Source organism: Hylobates moloch, unplaced genomic scaffold (genome assembly GCF_009828535.3).
Source record: "Hylobates moloch isolate HMO894 unplaced genomic scaffold, HMol_V3 SCAFFOLD_3, whole genome shotgun sequence".
In the NCBI taxonomy this organism is placed as follows: domain Eukaryota; kingdom Metazoa; phylum Chordata; class Mammalia; order Primates; family Hylobatidae; genus Hylobates; species Hylobates moloch.
In genome coordinates, this window is record NW_026652278.1 from 145,711,689 (window position 1) to 145,733,849 (window position 22,161).

Below are 22,161 nucleotides of genomic sequence, written 5' to 3' on the forward strand. Positions count from 1 at the left end.
GTTCCCTTCCCCTTCCCCTTCTCCTCCTCCTCCTCCCCCTCCTCCTCCTCCTCCTCCTTCTTCTTCTCCTTCTTCTTCCAGCAAATATCAAATTTGGAGAGACAATCTGGTAGATTTAGCTTGGGTAAGGGGTCTGTCTACCCCTAGCTTGGTCACCTGTGGTTAGAGGGTCAGGGTGTTGTAGTACTGACAGGACCACTGGAGCTTCACACCTCCATTTTAGGGGTCATTCTAGGAGAAGGGAGCAGCACTCCCAGAGGTGTTCATTACACCCTTAATGGTTGTGGGTCTCAATGTGACAAAAGCAGAAGAGCATCTCTATCTTTTCTTAGCTCTTGTGATCTCCATCCGGTTGGAGGAGAAAATGTCCTATTATCCCTTACTACCATGCTCTATGTCAGCTCCCATAAGAAATGGAAACTGACATCTAAGCCAGTAGAGGGAGACATTCCACAAGAGATGGCGTCATCTCCTATTTCTTCCCCACCATATGCTTTCCCACTAAAGATGACTAACCAATTGCAGGTGTCACCACTGCACTGGTCTCAGGCTTGCCCCAAGAGCTCTGGTCCAGCCTGGCCTCCAACTCTTCAGTGTTAATTTCCCTTTGGATAGTGGTTCTCAAACTGTTTTTCAAGGTAACACACGGAAAATATATACAAAGACTAACAACTTATTACAGTACCTCAAAACCTATGCCTATTTAGACAACGAGAATCAGTATTCCTTTTAGTTTCGTTCATTTATATATTCATGAATTTGCTCAACCGATATTTATTAAGTACTGGCTATGTGCCAGGTGCATGACATAAACTGTACAGTCATTCAAACCAAGTTTCAAATCTAAAAGCCCTTTTCCTTTGAAGTTCGTTTCCTCCTGAAGAAAGTTAGATCCTTAAGTTACCAGTCCCAAAGCCTCACCTCCCATCTTAGGCTCAACACTAATTATTGTAAGTAGTTTTCATTTTCTGTCTTTCCTTTTAGACTTGAGGCTTCGCCAAGGTCTCCCTGGCCCCTAGCAAGCTACCTGCTATGAAGTAGATGCTCTGTAAATAGCCCAAATTGCCCAAATTGCCTTGTGCTATGGAGACTGGGCCTGACATGAGTTGTAAAAGTATCAACAAGTGTATTGACAATTGGTATCGGCAAGTCTTTGCCCTTCGAGCCAGAGAGCTGCTGGGCAGGACAGATTATCTCTGTTTTCTCTGTCACTGATTTACTACTCTTGAGTTATGCAACGACATCAGCTAATATGAAGAACACTGCACTAATGACCTCAAAATAACTGAACAAATAGTACTCCCTTTCCCCTCAACCAATGGCATCAACATTCTAAAAAAATTTAAGCATCTTAGTAAGCGGTGTTTCTGCAAATATATTTCTTCCCTGAAAACATGATCATCTTCTTTGTAATATTAGGCAATTTAGAGTCTCAGTGTAACTGTATATAACTCTACAGAAAAAAGATATATCTAACAAGAACTAGAATTAAAGAAACTCATTATCACTGCATTGCACATGCCTCACACAGACATGAATACTATACCCACATATGAGGGTAAAAATATAAGTGAAAGTAAAAGCTATGAGTGAGTGCATCAGCCTGATACATTATAGTCCCAAGATGACGGGCTGGCCAAAAAACTCCAAAAGAACAAACAAACAAAAAGAAGGTAGAGGTAAATTTTTATAATGTTTGTATCCTGTTGGGCAATCTGATGTAATGGGCACAGAGTGTGGACTGTAGAGTCAGACAGTCATGGGTCAAGTCCTCATACCAGCGCCTACTACCTATACACTCTGGGGTAGTTTACTTAACCTCTCTGAACGTGTTTCACCATCTGTAGAACATAGTGGCTTCAAGAATCAAATACGATAAATGACTACCCCATAATTTGGCATCTGAGGCATGTACCAATGACGGCTAGTTCACTCATTCATCCCGTAATTATGTATTGAACGCCTACTATGTCTGTCTTGCTCACCAATGCATTCCCAGCCCCTATCACACTACCTGTCACTGAGGAGACTCTCAAGAACTATTTGTAAGATGAATGTTAAGTCTGTGCTGTTATGGTGCATGTGTGCTAGATTTAATCCATCCTCCTTCTGACCATGGGAAGAATGCCAATCAGAGTAGAACAAAGTAGGAAAGTAAAGGAACCTTCACTTTAGTGTTGAACAAGAGTCTATTATATACTAGAAAAAACTTAACAAATTTACAGACTTCTGAAAGTTAAATGATGATTCTATCGTTAGTTGATCAAACATCAGTCATTGAAAATGTACTAATATGTTACCACAAAAGAAAAAAAAGGTTAGAGTTTTCTTAACAGATAATTCTTTTTAAATCTGTAAGAATCTGTACATCACTAAAATAAAATCCTGTCCAGATTATTAAAATAAACTTTGTTATCAGTTATATTTTCATAGGAAATATTCCTGTATATATTTTAATTAATATCCACATAGATATTTGCTTTTTCTGTCGGATCATATATCCCTTTAAGAAACATTAAAGCTAAAGAAAAAAATCTTAAAATATAATATTTACTCATTGCTAATAAAGGGAACACAAATTTGGAAAGACTCAAGTGAATATTTTTTCTTAATTTAAACTGAGTTCTTTGTCTCTATTAAGCTAAGTTAAAAGAATTTGGGAGGACAACCTATGCTACCAAGAGAATAATTTGTTTCTAGGAATCTGAGTTAAAAGAATTTGGGAATGCAATCTCTGCTACCTAGAGAAGAAAGAAATGTAATGGGTCCCACACCATTCTCAGGACTCTGTTTCAAAGCATTGTTTCAATACTCTGCTGATCCAAACCTTGATAACCTGCTATCTTTTTAATAAAATAATTTTTAAATTTAATGAGAATGTTTCACTTTCCATACAAAAAACAGAAAAATGCTTTGAATCAATGCACTTACTGGGATTTGGATTACTGACTGGTGTTCCTATTGATTCTTGTAGGAGTTATTAATCCTGATTGCAACACACAAGTGAACAGACAAGAGAGAGAAATTTTGTGGCTTGTGGGAAATGAAGGAAAATGGGCCTCATTTAGTCTGTGAGCATACTAATTGAAATAGATGTATGAAGACTTCACCGATGTTAAAATAACATTGTTTTTATAAATCATATGATATAAACTATATAACAATAAAATAGAATGTTAAACATGTATTTAATCATCATCATAATTTTGATTCAGAAATCTATAATTTATTAGTTATCTTAATAGTGTTTAGAATTTGTTGAACATTTTACCATATGTGAATTAAGGACAAAATATAAAAGCTGTTCAGCACAAAAAAAAGGTCTTTCTGATGTTTATCTTTCATAGAATAGAATATGAATTTGTTATTTTGTTATTTTGATTAATGTCTAAAACAAAAGATAAACACATTATGATATAACATTACTATTGATTTTAATGGCCCCTTTTGAAATAGAATTACGTGATTGTTACAAAACATAAGCATTTATGGTATATCATTAATGAGTCACGATTTTAGTGGTTGCCTTGTGAGTAGGTGAAATTTACTAAGCTTAGATTTGTTTTCTCACATATTCTTTGGGAGCTTGTGTAGTTTCCACATTAATTTACCAGAAATAAGATACACATCTGTCTTTGAGGAATGTCCTAACTTCCCATTATTTTGTCCAATTAAATGAACTGAAGAAATTTAATGCTTCTAAACTAGACCAACAGAGAATAATAGTTGTATGACAAGTAAATAAGTTTTGCTGGGAAGATGTTGCTTAAGTGATAAAATGGTTCAGCCAACAAGTGAACCAAAAATTAAATATTAACTAAGAAAAGGTAACCATTTCTGAAGTCATTCCTAGCAGAGGACTCAGATATATATATAGGATTGAAGATCTCTCAGTTAAGTCTACATGAAAAGGATGGTTTCTTGGAGCTTCCACAAACTTAAAACCATGAAACATCTATTATTGCTACTATTGTGTGTTTTTCTAGTTAAGTCCCAAGGTGTCAACGACAATGAGGTGAATTTTTTAAAGCATTATTATATTATTAGTAGTATTATTAATATAAGATGTAACATAATCATATTATGTGCTTATTTTAATGAAATTAGCATTGCTTATAGCTATGAAATTGAATTGTTAACCTCTGACTTACTGTTTTTAAAGAATGTTTCATAGTATTTCTTATATAAAAACAAAGTAATTTCTTGTTTTCTAGTTTATCACCTTTGTTTTCTTAAGATGATGGCTTAGCTTATGTAAGGTGTGTTTTTCTCACTTGCTATCCTGAGTACTGTGATTTTCATTTACTTCTGGCAATACAGGATTACAATTAAGAGGACAAGATCTGAAAATCTCACAAACTATAAAATAATAAAAGAGCAGTATTTTAAAACAAAAAAAACTGGTCGTAGGTAGATTGTTATTTGGTGAAGAAAGGTAATATATATTGTTACTGAGATTACTATTTATAAAAATTATAACTAAGCCTAAAAGCAAAATACATCAAGTGCAATGATAGAAAATGAAATATTGCTTTTTTCAGATGAAAAATTTAAATTAGAGTTAGTGTGTATTGTTATTATTAATAGTTATGAAACACGGTTCAGTCTAATTTATTTATTTGTAGAACAGTTTTTCTTCAACTATTATTTTTGCTGACTTATTGCTGTTAATTTGCAGTTACTAAAAATACAGAAATGCATTTAGGACAATGAATATTTAAGAAATTTAAATTTTATCATCAAAGGTATCATGGCCAAATTTCTTGCATATAGCATAGTATCATTAAACTAAAAATAAGAATGCACAATAATATTTAAATGAAGTGATTCATTTTGGATCATTATTGAGTTTCAAGGGAACTTAAGTGTTGTACTTATCAGACTCTACATGTAAGAACATATAGTTAATCTGGTTGTATGTGTAAAAACACATGGTTAATCTGGTTAAGTCTGGTTAATCATATTAGGTAAGAAAAATGTAAAGAATGTGTAAGACTAAATTTTTGTGAAGTACTCTGCAAAGCACTTTCACATTTCTGCTTATCAACTAAATCTCACAGAGACAGTTTAGTAGTTTAGGCTTCAAAATGAATTTTGATTATTCAATAAGTGGCCTTCATAATTTCTTTAAGTGTTTTTAAGTATATAATTTCTTTAAATATTTTTTAAAATTTCCTTTTCTCTAGTAAAGTCAGACCATCCATGCTACCTCTCTAGTGGTGCTCTGAAATAAAAAGAAAATAGTTTTCTCCTGTTACAATTTTATTTGTAACAAACAGATGAATCACATTTCTTAAAATTTGTTTTAGAGACGGTAAGCTCTGACTAGGACCATGCCTTCAATGTGAAATATGTATATATCCTCCAAATCTTTACATATTAAGAATGTATATAGTCAACTGGTTAAACAGGAAAATCTGGAACCAGCCTGGCTAGGTTTTAATCCTAGCACCATCCTACTAAATGTTAAATAATATTATAACCTAATGAATAAGTGACAATACAATTCCAAATAGAGTTCATCTGATGACTTCTACACTCACAAAATTGCAAGAGAGCTCAGTTGTTGCTCAGTTGTTCCAAATCATGTCGTTTGTTAATTTGTAATTAAGCTCCAAAGGATGTAGCTACTGACAAAAAAAAACATAAGAGAATGTAGTTAATCCAAATCAAAGCTTTCCTATTGCAATGCATATTTTCTGCTTCATTATCTTTTAATATAATATTTTAAGTTAGCAAGTCATTTTAATTATAATGCACAAGCCTTGAGAATTGTTTTAAGTGTGAGAAAATCATAGTGTTTGATAAAGAAATCATGTAAGAAATTTCAAGATAATGGTTTAACCAATAATTTTGTTGATAGAACATAAGACTAAAAGTGAAAGCAGCGGAGGGGACACTTGAACTGTAGTGCTTGTTATGTGTGATTCCAATAAAAATAATAATGAGCACTTATTATTGCCAAGTACTGTTCTGAGGGTACCATACGCAATAAGTTATTTAATCCTTACAATAATCTTGTAATGCAGATTCAAACTATCATTACGCTTATTTTACAGATGAGAAAACTGGGGCACAGATAAAGCAACTTGCCCAAGGTCCCATAGCTGTAAGTCAACCCTATGGTCAAGACTTACAAGTAGCCAAGCTCCAGAGTACCTTATGAGGGTCAAAGATTGTCTTATTACAAATAAATTCCAAGTAGAATCAACCTTTAATAAGTCTTTAATGTCTCTTAAATATGTTTGTATAGGAGTCTAATCATCAATTCACAAAAATGAAAGTAGAGAAATGATTAACAATAATCATAGGAATCTAACAATCCAAGTGGCTTGAGAATACTCGTTCTTCTTGACAGTATAGATTCCTTACAATTTTGTAAGTTCCAATGTATGTTTTAGGAATATGAGGTCATTACTATTCCTAATCTGATACAGCTTTATCCTAAGGCCTCTCTTTAAAAACTACACTGCATCATAGCTTTTTTGTGCAGTTGGTCTTTCCACTGTTACTGAACAGTAAGCAACCTACAGATTCACTATCACCAACCAGCCAGTTGATGGATCTTAACCAAATAATCAACTTGTGATAACCTAAATTATAAAATGAGGGTGTTGGAATAGTTACATTCCAAATCTTCTATAACACTCTGCATTATATTTCTGCCTCATTCCTTGTAGGGTCTCTTCGGTGCCCGTGGTCATCGACCCCTTGACAAGAAGAGAGAAGAGGCTCCCATCCTGAGGCCTGCCCCACCACCCATCAGTGGAGGTGGCTATCGGGCTCGTCCAGCCAAAGCAGCTGCCACTCAAACGAAAGTAGAAAGAAAAGCCCCTGATGCTGGAGGCTGTCTTCACGCTGACCCAGACCTGGTGGGTGCACTGATGTTTCTTGCAGTGGTGGCTCTCTCATGCAGAGAAAGCCTGTAGTCATGGCAGTCTCCTAATGTTTCACTGACCCACATTACCATCACTGTTATTTTGTTTGTTTATTTTGGAAATAAAATTCAAAACATAAACATATTGGGCCTTTGGTTTAGGCTTTCTTTCTTGTTTTCTTTGGTCTGGGCCCAAAATTACAAATTAGGATATGTGGGTGCCACCTTTCCATTTGTATTTTGCCCACTGCCTTTGTTCAGTTGGTAAAATTTTCATAGCCCAATTATATTTTTTCTGTGGTAAGGAATATTTTAAATCTCTATGAGAGTATGATGATGACTTTCGAATTTCTGGTCTTACAGAAAACCAAATAATAAATTTTTATGTTGGCGAATCATATCGCTGAATTTTCCTGTGTGCTATTTTAACAAATGTCCATGATCCAAATCCTTCAGCTAATGCCTGCTATTTTCTTTGTTTTTAGGGAGTGTTGTGTCCTACAGGATGTCAGTTGCAAGAGGCTTTGCTACAACAGGAAAGGCCAATCCGAAATAGTGTTGATGAGTTACATAACAATGTGGAAGCTGTTTCCCAGACCTCCTCTTCTACCTTTCAGTACATGTATTTGCTGAAAGACCTGTGGCAAAAGAGGCAGAAGCAAGTAAAAGGTAGATATACTTGTGCTTTCCATTTGATTTTCAGCTATAAAATTGGAACCGTTAGACTGCCACGAGAATGCATGGTTGTGAGAAGATGAACATTTCTGGGTTAGTTGAATAGCATTCATACTGCTTTTGGGCACCTTCCCCTGCAACTTGCCAGATAAGCACTATTCAGCTCTTATTCCCAGTCTGACATCAGCAAGTATGATTTTCTATGAAAAATTCTACTATGACTCCTTATTTTAAGTATACAAGAAACTTGTGACTCAGAAGATAATATTTACAGAGTGGAAAAAAAAAACCCTAGCATTTATAGTTTTAACATTTGAGGTATTGAATGAGAGAGTTATCCATAATATATTCAATTGTATTGTGGATAATGACACCTAATTTGTGAATCTTGAGGTCAGAATGTTGAGTGCTGTTGACTTGGTGGTCAGGAAACAGCTAGTGCGTGAGCCTGGCACAGGCATCTCAGTGAGTAGCAGACCCGCAGATGGAAATTTTTCAAAGAAATCAAAGGAATCATGACATCTTATAAATTTCAAGCTTCTGCTATACTTATGTGAAATGGATAAATAAATCAAGCATATCCACTCTATAAGATTGAACTTCTCAGATGGAAGACCCCAATACTGCTTTCTCCTCTTTTCCCTCACCAAAGAAATAAACAACCTATTTCATTCATTACCGGACACAATCTTTAGCTTATACCTATGGTAAATTACTAGTATGGTAGTTAGGATTTATGTTAATTTGTATATGTCATGGGCCAAATCATTTCCCCTAAATATGACTATATATCATAACTGCTTGGTGGTAGCTCAGTGTTTAATAGTTTATTCTCAGAAAATCAAAATTGTATAGTTAAATACATTAGTTCTATGAGGCAAAAGTGCTGACTATTTCTACATAATTTCATTTTTCCAGATAATGAAAATGTAGTCAATGAGTACTCCTCAGAACTGGAAAAGCACCAATTATATATAGATGAGACTGTGAATAGTAATATCCCAACTAACCTTCGTGTGCTTCGTTCAATCCTGGAAAACCTGAGAAGCAAAATACAAAAGTTAGAATCTGATGTCTCAGCTCAAATGGAATATTGTCGCACCCCATGCACTGTCAGTTGCAATATTCCTGTGGTGTCTGGCAAAGGTAACTGATTGATAAACATATTTTTAGAGAGTTCCAGAAGAACTCACACACCAAAAATAAGAGAACAACAACAACAACAAAAATGTTGAGTGGATTTTCCCAACAGATCACGATGACGTTACAGTATATCACAAAAAATATCCTTAGCCGGTTGTGTTTTGGACCAGCCTGGTGCATTTGCTGGTTTTGATGAGCAGGATGGGGCACAGGTAGTCCCAGGGGTGGCTGATGTGTGCATCTGCATACTGGCTTGAACAGATGGCAGAACCACAGATAGATGTAGAAGTTTCTCCATCTTGTGTGTTCTGGGAGCTCATGGATATTCCAGGACACAAAAGGTGGAGAAGAGCTTTTTTCATCCTCTTAGCAGATAAATGTCCTCAAAACTGGGTTGGACTTACTAAAGTAAAATGAAAATCGAATATTTGTTATGTTATTCTCAAAGGCCTATAATAAAACACTCCTTAGTAACTTATGTAATGTTATTTTAAAGAATTGGTGACTAAATACAAAGAAATTATGTCATAAACCCCTGAACATAATGTTGTCTTACATTTGCAGAATGTGAGGAAATTATCAGGAAAGGAGGTGAAACATCTGAAATGTATCTTATTCAACCCGACAGTTCTGTCAAACCGTATAGAGTATACTGTGATATGAACACAGAAAATGGAGGTAAGCTTTTGACAGTTGTTGACCTGTTGATCTGTAATTATTTGGATATCATAAAATGCCAGGAAACAAGGCCAGGTGTGGTGGCTCATGCCTGTAATTCCAGCACTTTGGGAGGCCAAATTGGGCTGATAGCTTGAGCCTAGGAGTTTGAAACTAGCCTGGGCAACATAATGAGACCCTACCTCTACAAAAAAAATAGCCAAAAAAAAAAGAAAATCAGCTGGGTTGGTAGTATGTGCCTGTAGTCCCAGCTATCCAGGAGGCTGAGATGGGAGATCACCTGAGCCCACAACCTGGAGGCTTGATCATGCTACTGCGCTGTAGCCTGGGCAACAGAGGATAGTGAGATCCTGTCTCAAAAAAAAATTAATTAAAAAGCCAGGAAACAAGACTTAGCTCTAACATCTAACATAGCTGACAATGAGTAATTTGATTTGGAATTCAACCTGATATTTAAAAAGTTATAAAATATCTATAATTCACAATTTGGGGTAAGATAAAGCACTTGCAGTTTCCAAAGATTTTACAAGTTTTCCTCTCATATTTATTTCCTTATTGTATCTATTTTAGAGCACCAAATATATAATAAATGGAATGGACAGGGGATTCAGATATTCTTTTCAAAGTGACATTATTTGCTGTTGGTTAATATATGCTCTTTTTGCTTCTGTCAACCAAAGGATGGACAGTGATTCAGAACCGTCAAGATGGTAGTGTTGACTTTGGCAGGAAATGGGATCCATATAAACAGGGATTTGGAAATGTTGCAACCAACACAGATGGGAAGAATTACTGTGGCCTACCAGGTAACAAACAGGCATGCAAAATAAAATCATTCTATTTGAAATGGGATTTTTTTTTCATTAAAAAACATACATTGTTGGAAGCCTGTTTTAGGCAGTTAAGAGGAGTTTCCTGACAAAAATGTGGAAGCTAAAGATAAGGGAAGAAAGGCAGTTTTTAGTTTCCCAAAATTTTATTTTTGGTGAGATTTTATTTTGTTTTTCTTTTAGGTGAGTATTGGCTTGGAAATGATAAAATTAGCCAGCTTACCAGGATGGGACCCACAGAACTTTTGATAGAAATGGAGGACTGGAAAGGAGACAAAGTAAAGGCTCACTATGGAGGATTCACTGTACAGAATGAGGCCAACAAATACCAGATCTCAGTGAACAAATATAGAGGAACAGCCGGCAATGCCCTCATGGATGGAGCATCTCAGCTGATGGGAGAAAACAGGACCATGACCATTCACAACGGCATGTTCTTCAGCACGTATGACAGAGACAATGATGGCTGGTATGTGTGGCACTCTTTGCTCCTGCTTTAAAAATCCCACTAATATCGTTACTCAGAATTGTTAACAATATTTTTAATAGCTACCACTCCCTGGGCACTGTCAGCCACTGCACTAAACTCTTTATGCATCACTCGAAAGCATTTCAACTATAAGGTAGACATTCTTATTCTCATTTTACAGATGAGATTTAGAGAGATTACGTGATTTGTCTGATGTCACACAACTACCCAGAGATAGGACTAGAATTTGAGCACAGTTACTTTCTGAGTAATGAGCACTTAGATAAATACCTATATCTCTATATTCTAAAGTGTGTGTGAAAACTTTCATTCTCATTTCCAGGGTTCTCTGATATTAAGGGTTGTAAAAGCTATTATTCCAGTATAAAGTAACCAACACAGTCCCTAGATGGATTGGCCACAAAGGCCCAGTTCTCTCTCTTTCTTGCTATAGGGCACAGGAGGTCTTTGGTGTATTAGTGTGACTCTATGTATAGCACCCAAAGGAAAGAGTACTGTGCACACGAGTGTAGCACTCTTTTATGGGTAATCTGCAAAACATAACTTGACCACCGTAGTTCTGTTTCTAATAACGCCAAACACATTTTCTTTCAGGGTAACAACAGATCCCAGCAAACAGTGTTCTAAAGAAGATGGTGGTGGATGGTGGTATAATAGATGTCATGCAGCCAATCCAAACGGCAGATACTACTGGGGTGGACAGTACACCTGGGACATGGCAAAGCATGGCACAGATGATGGTGTTGTATGGATGAATTGGAAGGGGTCATGGTACTCAATGAAGAAGATGAGTATGAAGATCAGGCCCTTCTTCCCACAGCAATAGTCCCCAATACGTAGATTTTTGCTCTTCTATATGTGACAACATTTTTGTACATTATGTTATTGGAATTTTCTTTCATACATTATATTCCTCTAAAACTCTCAAGCAGATGTGAGTGTGATTTTTTGAAAAAAGTATAGGATAAATTACATTAAAATAGCACATGATTTTCTTTTGTTTTCTTCATTTCTCTTGCTTACCAAGAAGTAACAAAAGTATGGTTTTGACAGAGTCGGTGTCACAATTTCAGTTCTAGTTGATTGCGAGAAGTTTCAAATAAGGAAGAGGGGTCTTTCATCCTTGTCATAGGAAAACCATGAGGGAAAGGAAAAACTGATGTTTAAAAGTCCACTTTTAAAACTATATTTATTTATGTAAGATCTGTCAAAGAAAACTCCCAAAAAGATTTATTAATTAGACCAGACTCTGTTGCAGTAAGGTAATGTTTCCTTGTTTTGTAATCCACACATTCAATGAGTTAGGCTTTGCACTCGTAAGGAAGGAGAAGTGTTCACAACCTCAAATAGCTAATAAACCGGTCTTGAATATTTGAAGATTTAAAATCTGACTCTAGGCTGGGCACGGTGGCTGACGACTATAATCCCAACACTTTGGGAGGCCAAGGCGGGCGGTCACAAGGTCAGGAGTTCAAGAGCAGCCTGACCAATATGGTGAAACCCCGTCTCTACTAAAAATACAAAACTTAGCCGGGCGTGGTGGCGGGTGCATGTAGTCCCAGCTATTTGGGAGGCTGAGGCAGGAGAATCGCTTGAACCTGTGAGGCGGAGGTTGCACTGAGCCAAGATCTCAACGCTGCACTCCAGCCTGGGCAACAGCGTGAGACTCCGTCTCCAAAAAAAAAAAAAAAAAAAAAATCTGACTCTATACCATGGAAAACCCACCACTCTGCCGCTTAAATAGACATCAGGATCAGAGATTCCAAGAGGACAATCTGGATCAAGTCTTCACCAAGTGTTTTTTAAGGGAAATAATGAAATAGGGAGCAGAATGTGCCTATTGCCCATAGAAATGAGGTTTATTCTTGTCCTCAATTAGGCTTTTTTTTTTCATAGTCACACCAGAACTAAAGTAAAAGTGGTTTTTCTGTTCTTTCTACTTCTCCCTATGAAATGGGCATATCATCTCAACACTTCACTCCATCTCCCCACGGGCAACCTTATGACCCTACATCCTCCACCCCTAATGTATCATCATTGCCACTCATTTTTATGGTACTTATTGTTCTTAAGCTTATCCTCTTAATCTTTGCATGTAAGCAAATCTCATTAATTTCTATCTTGGAAATGCTACTACTCTCTTTAATTACTCATCATATCCAACTTTAACTTTTGACCTGGTTTCTCTGCCACAAGTTCTGTCCCACTGGAGCCCATACTCACCTACTGCTTTGCGATCACATTTAACAGAAAACTCTTATCAAGTTACTTTCCTGCTTAACATTAGCTGCTTCCTATCTATATCCAAATTTCTTAAATACAAATTTTTTAGTTGGAGTAAAAATGGTCCCAGTACCATTTCCTGTTCCCAGTACCATTTCCTGTTCCCTTCACTATAACCTACATTTTTGTCACATTAAGTTTTTTGCCATTCCAAGACAGGTCAGGCCCTTTAAAAATTTCAACAGCTTGATTGAGATATAATTGATATAATAAAAAAATCCTGCAAATATGTCATGCTGGAGCCCTATTGATTCCAACAGGGATGGCACCGTGTCCAAGAAGAGACCCAGAGCCAGTGAATGGGACATAGGGTTTATTTAGGACTTAAATACAGATGTGGTCCAGTGGCAGTAGGCTGGACAGGACCGTTACTATTTGTAAAGAGTATGCAGTTTATATAACATTTCTACTTAGCACTCTCCACCTAGCAACCTCCATTTAACCCAAAATAAAAGGCCTTGGTTCCTTGCACATCCTGTGTTCTAACAGACAGGCAGAGAGTTCAAGTGTCCTTCACAGATAAGAAGTGAATCTCTCTGGGTTGGCCATTCCTGGATTCCTTAGCTTAGGACTCTGAACACATATTCTTCTTAGACCATATGGTCATTCTCAGGGTATGCTTGAGTTATTACTGTCAGGTGCATCTGTCATACAAAGTGTTTAACATATACAATTTTATGATTTTGGAAATATACACACACCCATGATATCATTGGCACAGTCGAGATATTCAATATATCCATCACCTCCAAAAGTTTCCTTGTGTTCATTTATTTTAGTTTTTCATGGTAAGAACGTTTGATATGAAATATTATCAACAAATTTTTAAGTGCACAATACTGTATTATTAATTTTTGGCACTATGCTGTACAGCAGATCTTCTAGATTTCTAAAATGAAATTTTATCTCCATTTCCCCCTACCTCCCATCCCCTGGCAACTACCAGTCTATTTTCCGCTTTGACTGTTTCAGATACCTCATATAAGTGAAATCATACAGTATTCTTTCACACTGTTGTTGGGGATGTAAAACGGTGCAGCCACCATGGGAAGAAATGTGGAGGCCCCTAAAAAATTTTAAAAAATTCTAATTATCATATGATCCAGCAATCCCACTTCTAGGTATACATCCAAAAGAACTGATATCAGGATCTGGAAGCGGTATTTGTACATCTGTGATCATTGCAACCTCATTCACAATGTTCAGGTCCTTTTATATGATGCCCTCATTGCAGCAGTGTCTTCCTCTCAACACCATCTGACAAACTGCTATTTGTTTTTAAACCTCACTTGAACTGTCACCGCCCAGAGAAGACTTTCTAAAACCTTTGGGCAAATTTTGTTACTTTTTGACAATGAATGCCTGAGGCTTATCTGTTTGGTATAATCCTTTCCTTCACTAATAATGAGCTCTTATCCAGCTTTGATTCCAGAATCATCAGCCTGTCGGAATGGCTAATTTTCATGCGTTTGTGAATGCTGGATGGCTAAATCCAGTGATTTTCAAAGTCTTGAATATCCTCCTTTTTAAATGCAGAGCCCATTTTCTAATAAAGCCACAAACAGAAACTCAACATGCAAAATTCTTGAATATGGAACTTTTGGGGCAATACTGAGAGTCGCAAAAGTTCACTGAATGAAAGATGGGAGTTGGGAAGACTGCAGTCCTCAGACCTTTGTTCACTCCTTACGTGTTCACAGAGGATCAAATGAATCCCTAGAGCCTGGAGTAATGCCATAGAAGAAAAACCACTAAAGTAGATAATCCGATGGTCAATTCTTAGTTAATGTACAAATAGAAAAAACACAGAGACCACTCCCAGGTAATATGTAAGTCTATCTCGAAAGAAATGCACTTTCTTGGCTGGGCACAGTGGCTGCCATCTGCAACCCAGCACTTTGCCGGGATGAGGTGGGAAGATTGCTTCAGGCCAGGAGTTAGAGGCCAGCTTGGCAACATAGTGAGACCCTGTCTCTACTATAAAACTTGAAAAAACAAACGAAAATACAATAACAAAAAAAGAAATGCACTTTCTTAAGGTGTCATTTGGTAAGAAATGTTATGTGTCTGATTTTGCCCATTCAGGCATCACAATTTTGAATATAATAAAAAGGTAGCTTCCCCTAGTTAGAATATATATAACAGTATCAACAAGATTATATAACTCATGATTTTAAGATGATAATAGAAAGATTAGTTGAAAGATTTTAATCCCACACTCTGGCGTGGGAACTATTTTATATATGTATATACACATATATACATATATATATACACACATATATACATATATATAAAATATACATATATACACATATATACATATATATAAAATATACATATATACACATATATACATATATATAAAATATACATATATACATATATATAAAATATACATATATACATATATATAAAATATACATATATACATATATACATACATATAATTCTACAATTAGGACTGAAAGTCCGCAACAAACTATAATGGATGTATGCACTTGGGACATAAGCCTCTAGTTCCTCTTTATTTATGAACCAAGAGAAACAGCTAACTCAGGGATTGTTTTTAAACTGACTACAGATTCCCACCATGGGGCAAAAATATGGGTGACATGACACATCACCAGCTGCAGTAGCTCAGCTCACATTTCTGTTTAAGCATTACACACATAATATCCTGTATGCTGATCATTTAAATCTACTGACGCTTATAATCCCAGCACTTTGGGAGGCCAAGGTGGGCGGATCATGAGGTCAGGAAATTAAGCCCATCTTGGACAACATGGTGAAACTGAAACCATGTCTCTACTAAAAATACAAAAATTAGCTGGGTGTGGTGGTGTGCACCTGTAATCCCAGCTACTTGGGAGGTGGAGGCAGGAGAATCACTTGAACCCGGGAGGTGGAGGTTGCAGTGAGCTGAGATCACACCACTGCACTCCAGCCTGGGCATCAGACTGAGACTCCATCTTAAAAAAAAAAAATGCAGATTTCTTGGTACTAACCTAGGTTTATTACATCAGAGTCTCTAAGGGCAAAGAGCCTGAGTCTCCATTTTAAAATAAATGTCCCCGAGAGTTACTGATCACTGGTTGAATTTCAGAGTTACTGACAGACGCTACATTTGCATTCACCTCAGATTCCCTTGATATTTCTTACCTAGTATCCTTTTCACTCAAATGGTGACCATGAGGCAATATTTTGAGCAAATAGTCATCCTTAAAGTTACCTTGAATAACTTCATAGGTGACCACTGCCTATGTTTCGGACTGGACTTGGGTTTAACATGTCTCCAAATGCTAGAATCACTATTTCCACTATACTTCCGCTAGTCTCTGGTGATTCTCTAGATTGGACTTCAAATTCTCTTGCAGTATAGAAAAGAATTACAGATGCTACCTCTCATATGTACATAGAGCTGACACTTCAGTTTTTGAATTCCATCCTCCCCCTCACTGTTGCATGTGATCTGATACTCTTGCTTGAACTTCTTGTGGTGTGCAGCTCTGCACTGAATAGCAATGAATTGGTATGTAGTAATGCATACACATGGAAAGTGGAATCACTGATTTTTTTTTTTTTTTTTTGAGACAGAGTTCTGCTCTTGTTGCCCAGGCTGGAGTACAATGGCGTTCGAGATCTCGGCTCACGGCAACCTCTGCCTCCCTGGTTCAAGCAATTTTCCTGCTTCAGCCTCCCAAGTAGCTGGGATTACAGGCACGCACCACCACACCTGGATAATTTCATATTTTTAGTAGAGACGGGGTTTCTCCATGTTGGTCAGGCTGGCCCCAAACTCCCGACCTCAGGTGATCCACCTGCCTAGGCCTCCCATAGTGCTGGGATTACAGGCGTGAGCCACCATGCTTGGCCAACTGACATTTATTTTAACAACATTAATTGTGGTATTAAATAACGAAAGTAGCCCATATTCTTTGTAGACATTTTGGGAAATATAGAAATGATTAGACCCATTTATAATTTCAACACAAGCAGTGGAACAGCTAATACCTTCATTTATGTTTTTTGTCTTACCCTGTACATGATTTAGTACCTGAAATTTTTCACACTGAGTCACAAAAAGTTTTCCATATTATTTAACATTCTTCTATAGTATCATTTTCTGTAATTTGCTTTTTAATGGCCATATAATATTCCATTATGGGAATTTATTTACGGGAATTATTAAACTCTTATTTCACATTTAGGTTTTTTCCAACCTTTTTCTATTAAAGAGAGTACTGACATTAACATCCTTCTCCATAAACCTTTTGTGCATATATATTATATAATACATTGTACACATTATTTATAATATAAATTTATTTTAATTTTAAAGTATTTATTTTATAATATTGTTTACACTTTATAAACGTATATTTATAATATTTATTTATTTATTTCTAGGATAAATTACTTGAAGCAGAATATCTGGAGGAAATAAAAGGTTTTAGGGTCAGCGCAGTAGCTCATGCCTGTAATCCTAGCACTTTGGAAGGCTGAGGTGGGTGGATTGCTTGGCCCAGGCTGCAGTGAGCCCTGATTGTGCTACTGCTACTGCACTACAGCCTGGATGACAGAGTGAGAACCTGCCTCAGAAAAAAAGAATTCTTTTGGCATTTTAAAATTAAAATATATATATATATACGTATCTATACATATATATGTATAGATACATATATATGTATATATATAGCCAAGTAACACTCCAGAAAGATTGTACCGATTTACCTTTGATGCACAGAATAACATATTTAATTTTTATTTTGCTTCTCCACCACTAATATTATAATTAAAATATTAGTAATTACTTTAATTTTAATATCTTGAATTAGTAGTACAAGTAAGAGATTTGAAAATGTTTAATGACAATTTTACTATGTTCTGTGAATTGCCTATCCATGTTCTTTGCTCAATTTTCTTTTTTTCTTTTTTTTTCTTTTTTTTTGAGACGGAGTCTCGCTCTGTCGCCCAGGCTGAAGTGCAGTGGCGCAATCTCGGCTCACTGCAAGCTCCACCTCCTGGGTTCACGCCATTCTCCTGCCTCAGCCTCTTCTTTTTTGTTTTTTCTTTTCTTCTCTTTTTTTTTGAGACAAGGTCTTGCTCTGTTGCCCAGGCTGGAGTACAGTGGCGTGATCTTGGCTCACTGCAACTTCTGATTCCTGGGCTCAGGTGATTCTCCCACCTCAGCCTCCCAAATAGCTGGGACCACAGGCGTGCACCACCATACCTAACTAATTTTTTTGTATTTTTTGTAGAGACTGGGTTTCGCCATGTTGCCCAAGCTGGTCTCGGACTGCTGGACTAAAGCGATCTGCCCTCTCTGACCTCTCAAAGTGCTGGGATTATAAGCATGAGCCACTGTGCCTGGCCCTTTCCTCAATTTTCCATTGGCAAAGTCATCTTTTATATGAATTACTCATTTTGTAATATGTAGGATAGCAATCAGAAACATGGTATTTTCCTCTATACAAATATTTTAATTTTTAAGTGATTACACTGGGAGTCATATACTTATGCAAATAATCTTAACTGGTACCGATATTCACCATCAGACACTTTCTTTTCTTCTCCCAGCCAAGATGTGATGAACAGGCAATACATCTTTTTGTTTGTTTTTTGATTCGATTATGTTTATTTCTGCCCCAAACTTTTTATTTTGAACAGTTTATACTCTACAGAGAAATTGCAAGAATTTTAATAAATACCTCTCTATCCTTCTCCTAGCTTCACCCATTGTTTGAAGAAAGGAGATACTTTAGTGCAGTATTGCAACAGCTTATGTAGACATGCAACCTTGAGGTCATAGACCTATGAGGGATTGAGACAAAGGTGAATTTAGCAAATATTTTCCAGAGTACTCTGCTGCAATAACCACATACCCACCTTCAGCAATGACCTGGTGAACAGGGAGACTACTGCTTAGTAACAGAGCAATTCTCAGCTCAAACCTGGCAGGTTGTACGTTTTCTTGCCTCTGTGGTTTGGAATGGTTGCTCTTACTATGTGAAAATGGAAGACATCATGTCCTGTTCATGTTTAAGAATTAAGTGAGATTTCCCCAGGGGCAAATTCTTCATGATACTGCTTTCCTCGGTGATATTTAATGCACATCCAGCCCTCATCCCCAATTAATTAAGCATTTTCCTCTGTACATGAGATTTATAAAGTACTTGGAATTCCATTAAAAAGAGGTAATATGTGACTTAAATGAATGTATAAACAAATACATCAAATATAAGATAGCTCAGAAATGATTTCTGTGTAAATTTTGTTATCCACAAGCAACTTGTATTATGTTCATGGCTACAAGAAATTTAAATGTGGCTGCTTCCCAAGCTGTTTCAGCAAGCAATAAACGTTTTATTACTTTATTTGAATATAACACAGCTTTAATTTATGATTGCATGTGCTTACATTGACACCTTGGCATTTCCTTTCAGGTTTTCTAGACATGAAAAAGATTAGTGAACTTGGCTGGATGGGTCTTTCTGTTCTGATTCACCAGCTGCACCCCTAGCATCAGCTAACTAACTTGGAAATATATTTTGTTTTGGTGGGGAACCGATGACAAAATATAATTAGATCAGTGATACCACTGGGCCAATTATGAAAAGCAAATGCTATATACAATAGTGTCATGTTTATTTAGGAAGTGTAGTATCATTATCCCAGAATGAATAATGAATGAGGCATGGAACTTAGGTGGTTAGAACCTGTAGGAACAATATTGTGGGCTTCATCCCCAGATGTCCTCCTTATCATCACATTATTTCACCTCCTTAAACTACTATTTACTCACCTGAAAAATCAGTTCGTAAAATGTTCTCGCCTTCATTAAAAGAACACTAGTAATAATTGATTATCCATTAAAAGTATCCACATATTTGGGGGGAAACTTGTAATTCTTTATCCTAAAGAGTTTCCAGGAACTGAAAGTAAATACATAAACACAAGACTTGGATTAAAATGTAAATAATATCTTTTAATAAGAACCCAACAAGGCATCTTAACTTCATTATATTATGCATTCTGTAGAAAATTGAAACAGATGATAAGTTCCTTGTTTTGTTTTGTTTTGTTTTGTTTGAGATGGAATTTCATGCCGTTGCCCAGGCTTGAGGGCAGTGGCACAATCACGGCTGACCGCAACCTCAAACTTGATCTCCTGGGCTCAAGTGATCCTCCCACCTCAGCTTCCCCAGTGGCTGGAATCATAAGTATGCAACACCATATGCAGCCTATTTATTTATTTATTTATTTATTTATTTAGTAGACACAGGGTCTCACTATGTTGCCCAAGCTGGTCTTGCACTCCTGGTCTCAAGCTATTCTTCCACAGCCTCCCAAAGTGCTGGGATTACAGGCATGAGCTACTGTGCCTGGTCCCAAAAGTTCCTTTTTAACTCTTAGATTCCTTAGCTCACAAAAATTTATTGAGTCATCGTTATGTGTCAGGCCTTGTGTTAAGTACTAGATATCAAATACAGTTCCTACACCTAAGAAAAGAATAACATATACTATGGTATACTAAAGGAGAACATCAAAGACAGCTTCAGGCTAAAGGATGGAGATAGATTTACCTGGAAGTAAAATTAAAATCTAGCCAGATGTTCGTTCTATTCCTGACTCAGGATTAAAAACCCCAATTCATCGTTTTTCTCTCTAGCAGAAATATTTAAAACCATGTCTTTTCCTGGCAAAATTTTCACATTCATAACTGTTTTGTTCATTAATCCATTCATTCAACTAAAGACTAATTTGAAATGGATAGCCTGAACAGCACTTGCATGTTAACGGAGGGAGACCGTCTTATATAAGTGAGGGAGCAAAAGTTAAGGAAAGACGAAACAATAATATTTTAAAGTAAATGTAAAATAATTAAGTTTTAAAATGTATTATTTATAAGAAAGTATTCTAAATAAGATGAGAAATAAATCTTGAAAATAAAGGGATATATAAAACTTAAGAAAAGGGAAAACAACGGTAAAATAAAATCATGTTTAAAAATTCATCTGTTATTTTGGGAAAGTCTTCTAAACAAAGTGACAAAAATTATGTTGAAAATGAAATGACATGTCAAGACATGTAGACAAATTCAAAGAAAAGAAAATCAAAAGTGATGACAATATTGATATTTCACCAGATGGAATTTAATTCCAAAAGGAGAAATGGAAAAAAAAAAGAGAAACATTATGTAATGGTAGAAAGTACAATTTGTGAAGAAGATATAACAGTCATAAACTTTCATGCACTGTATAAGGAAGGAGCCAACCGTATGAAACAGAATTCCTAGAATGCAGAGCCCACACACATGCACAAAACCACAGAGTGAGGTCTTTTTATAAACACACACAAACACGATGAAAATCTCATAACTATAATCTCAGCGCTTTGGGAGGCCAAGGCAAGAGGCCAGGAGTTTGAGCCTCCAGTGAGCTATGATTGCACCACTGCACTCTTCCAGCCTAGGTAACAGAGTGAGACTCTGTCTCTTAAAAAAAGACACATAAAAAGGAAAAGATATAGGATATTTAAATAATACCATCAACAGGTTTGGTAATATGCAATATTATAACATATGGATGTGATAATATACATTCTTTTCACCTATGAAGCATTTGCAAAAGTTAATGCAAACTTGTCCACAAAGAAAATCTTAAAAATTCTATACTTTGGGAGACCGAGACAGGAGGATTGCTTGAGGCCAGGAGTTCAAGACCAGCCTGGGCAACATAGCAAGACTCTGTCTCTACAAAAAATGAAAAAATTAGCTGGACAAGGTGGTGTGTGACTGTAGTCCCAGCTCCTCAGGAGGCTGAGATGGGAGAATTGCTTGAGCCCAGGAGGTAGAGGCTGCAATGAGCCATGATTGTACCACTGCAATAAAATTAATTAATCAATTAATTAAGAAAATCTAAAATGCTTAGAATGAAGCAGTTGGTTAAATTAACAAAATTTATAAAATACTTGAAAACTAATGATTGAAAGATGACTCACTCTAACCCCCTAAAAAAATAACAAATTGGGTATTAAGATGAGAAAACTGGAAATTAAGAAAAACTTCTGTAAGTAGTCCCAGAACAACAAAATAAATAAAAATTAAAAGTACAATTTTACAGACTAAAAAAAAAAAAAGGAAAAAAAATGGGGAATAGGATAGAGACTACTTCATCCAAACT

At 36.2% G+C, this 22,161-nt stretch overlaps 1 protein-coding gene across 5 annotated transcripts; it reads left to right on the top strand.

Moving 5' to 3' along the window:
* The first annotated feature begins 3,904 nt into the window (after nt 1-3,904).
* FGB (fibrinogen beta chain) lies at nt 3,905-11,519 on the top strand. 5 transcript variants are annotated; one of them, XM_032148525.2, is made up of 8 exons: nt 3,905-4,015; nt 6,681-6,872; nt 7,363-7,546; nt 8,471-8,698; nt 9,260-9,373; nt 10,054-10,179; nt 10,387-10,672; nt 11,288-11,519. In XM_032148525.2, the coding sequence occupies exons 1-8, from the start codon at nt 3,905-3,907 to the stop codon at nt 11,517-11,519; spliced, it is 1,473 nt and encodes a 490-aa protein (XP_032004416.1). The 5 variants fall into 5 exon arrangements, with proteins under 5 accessions (XP_032004416.1, XP_058292829.1, XP_058292827.1 ...); XM_058436846.1 differs by having other exon boundaries at nt 11,486-11,519; XM_058436844.1 differs by having other exon boundaries at nt 10,387-10,648.
* The last annotated feature ends 10,642 nt before the right edge of the window (nt 11,520-22,161 follow it).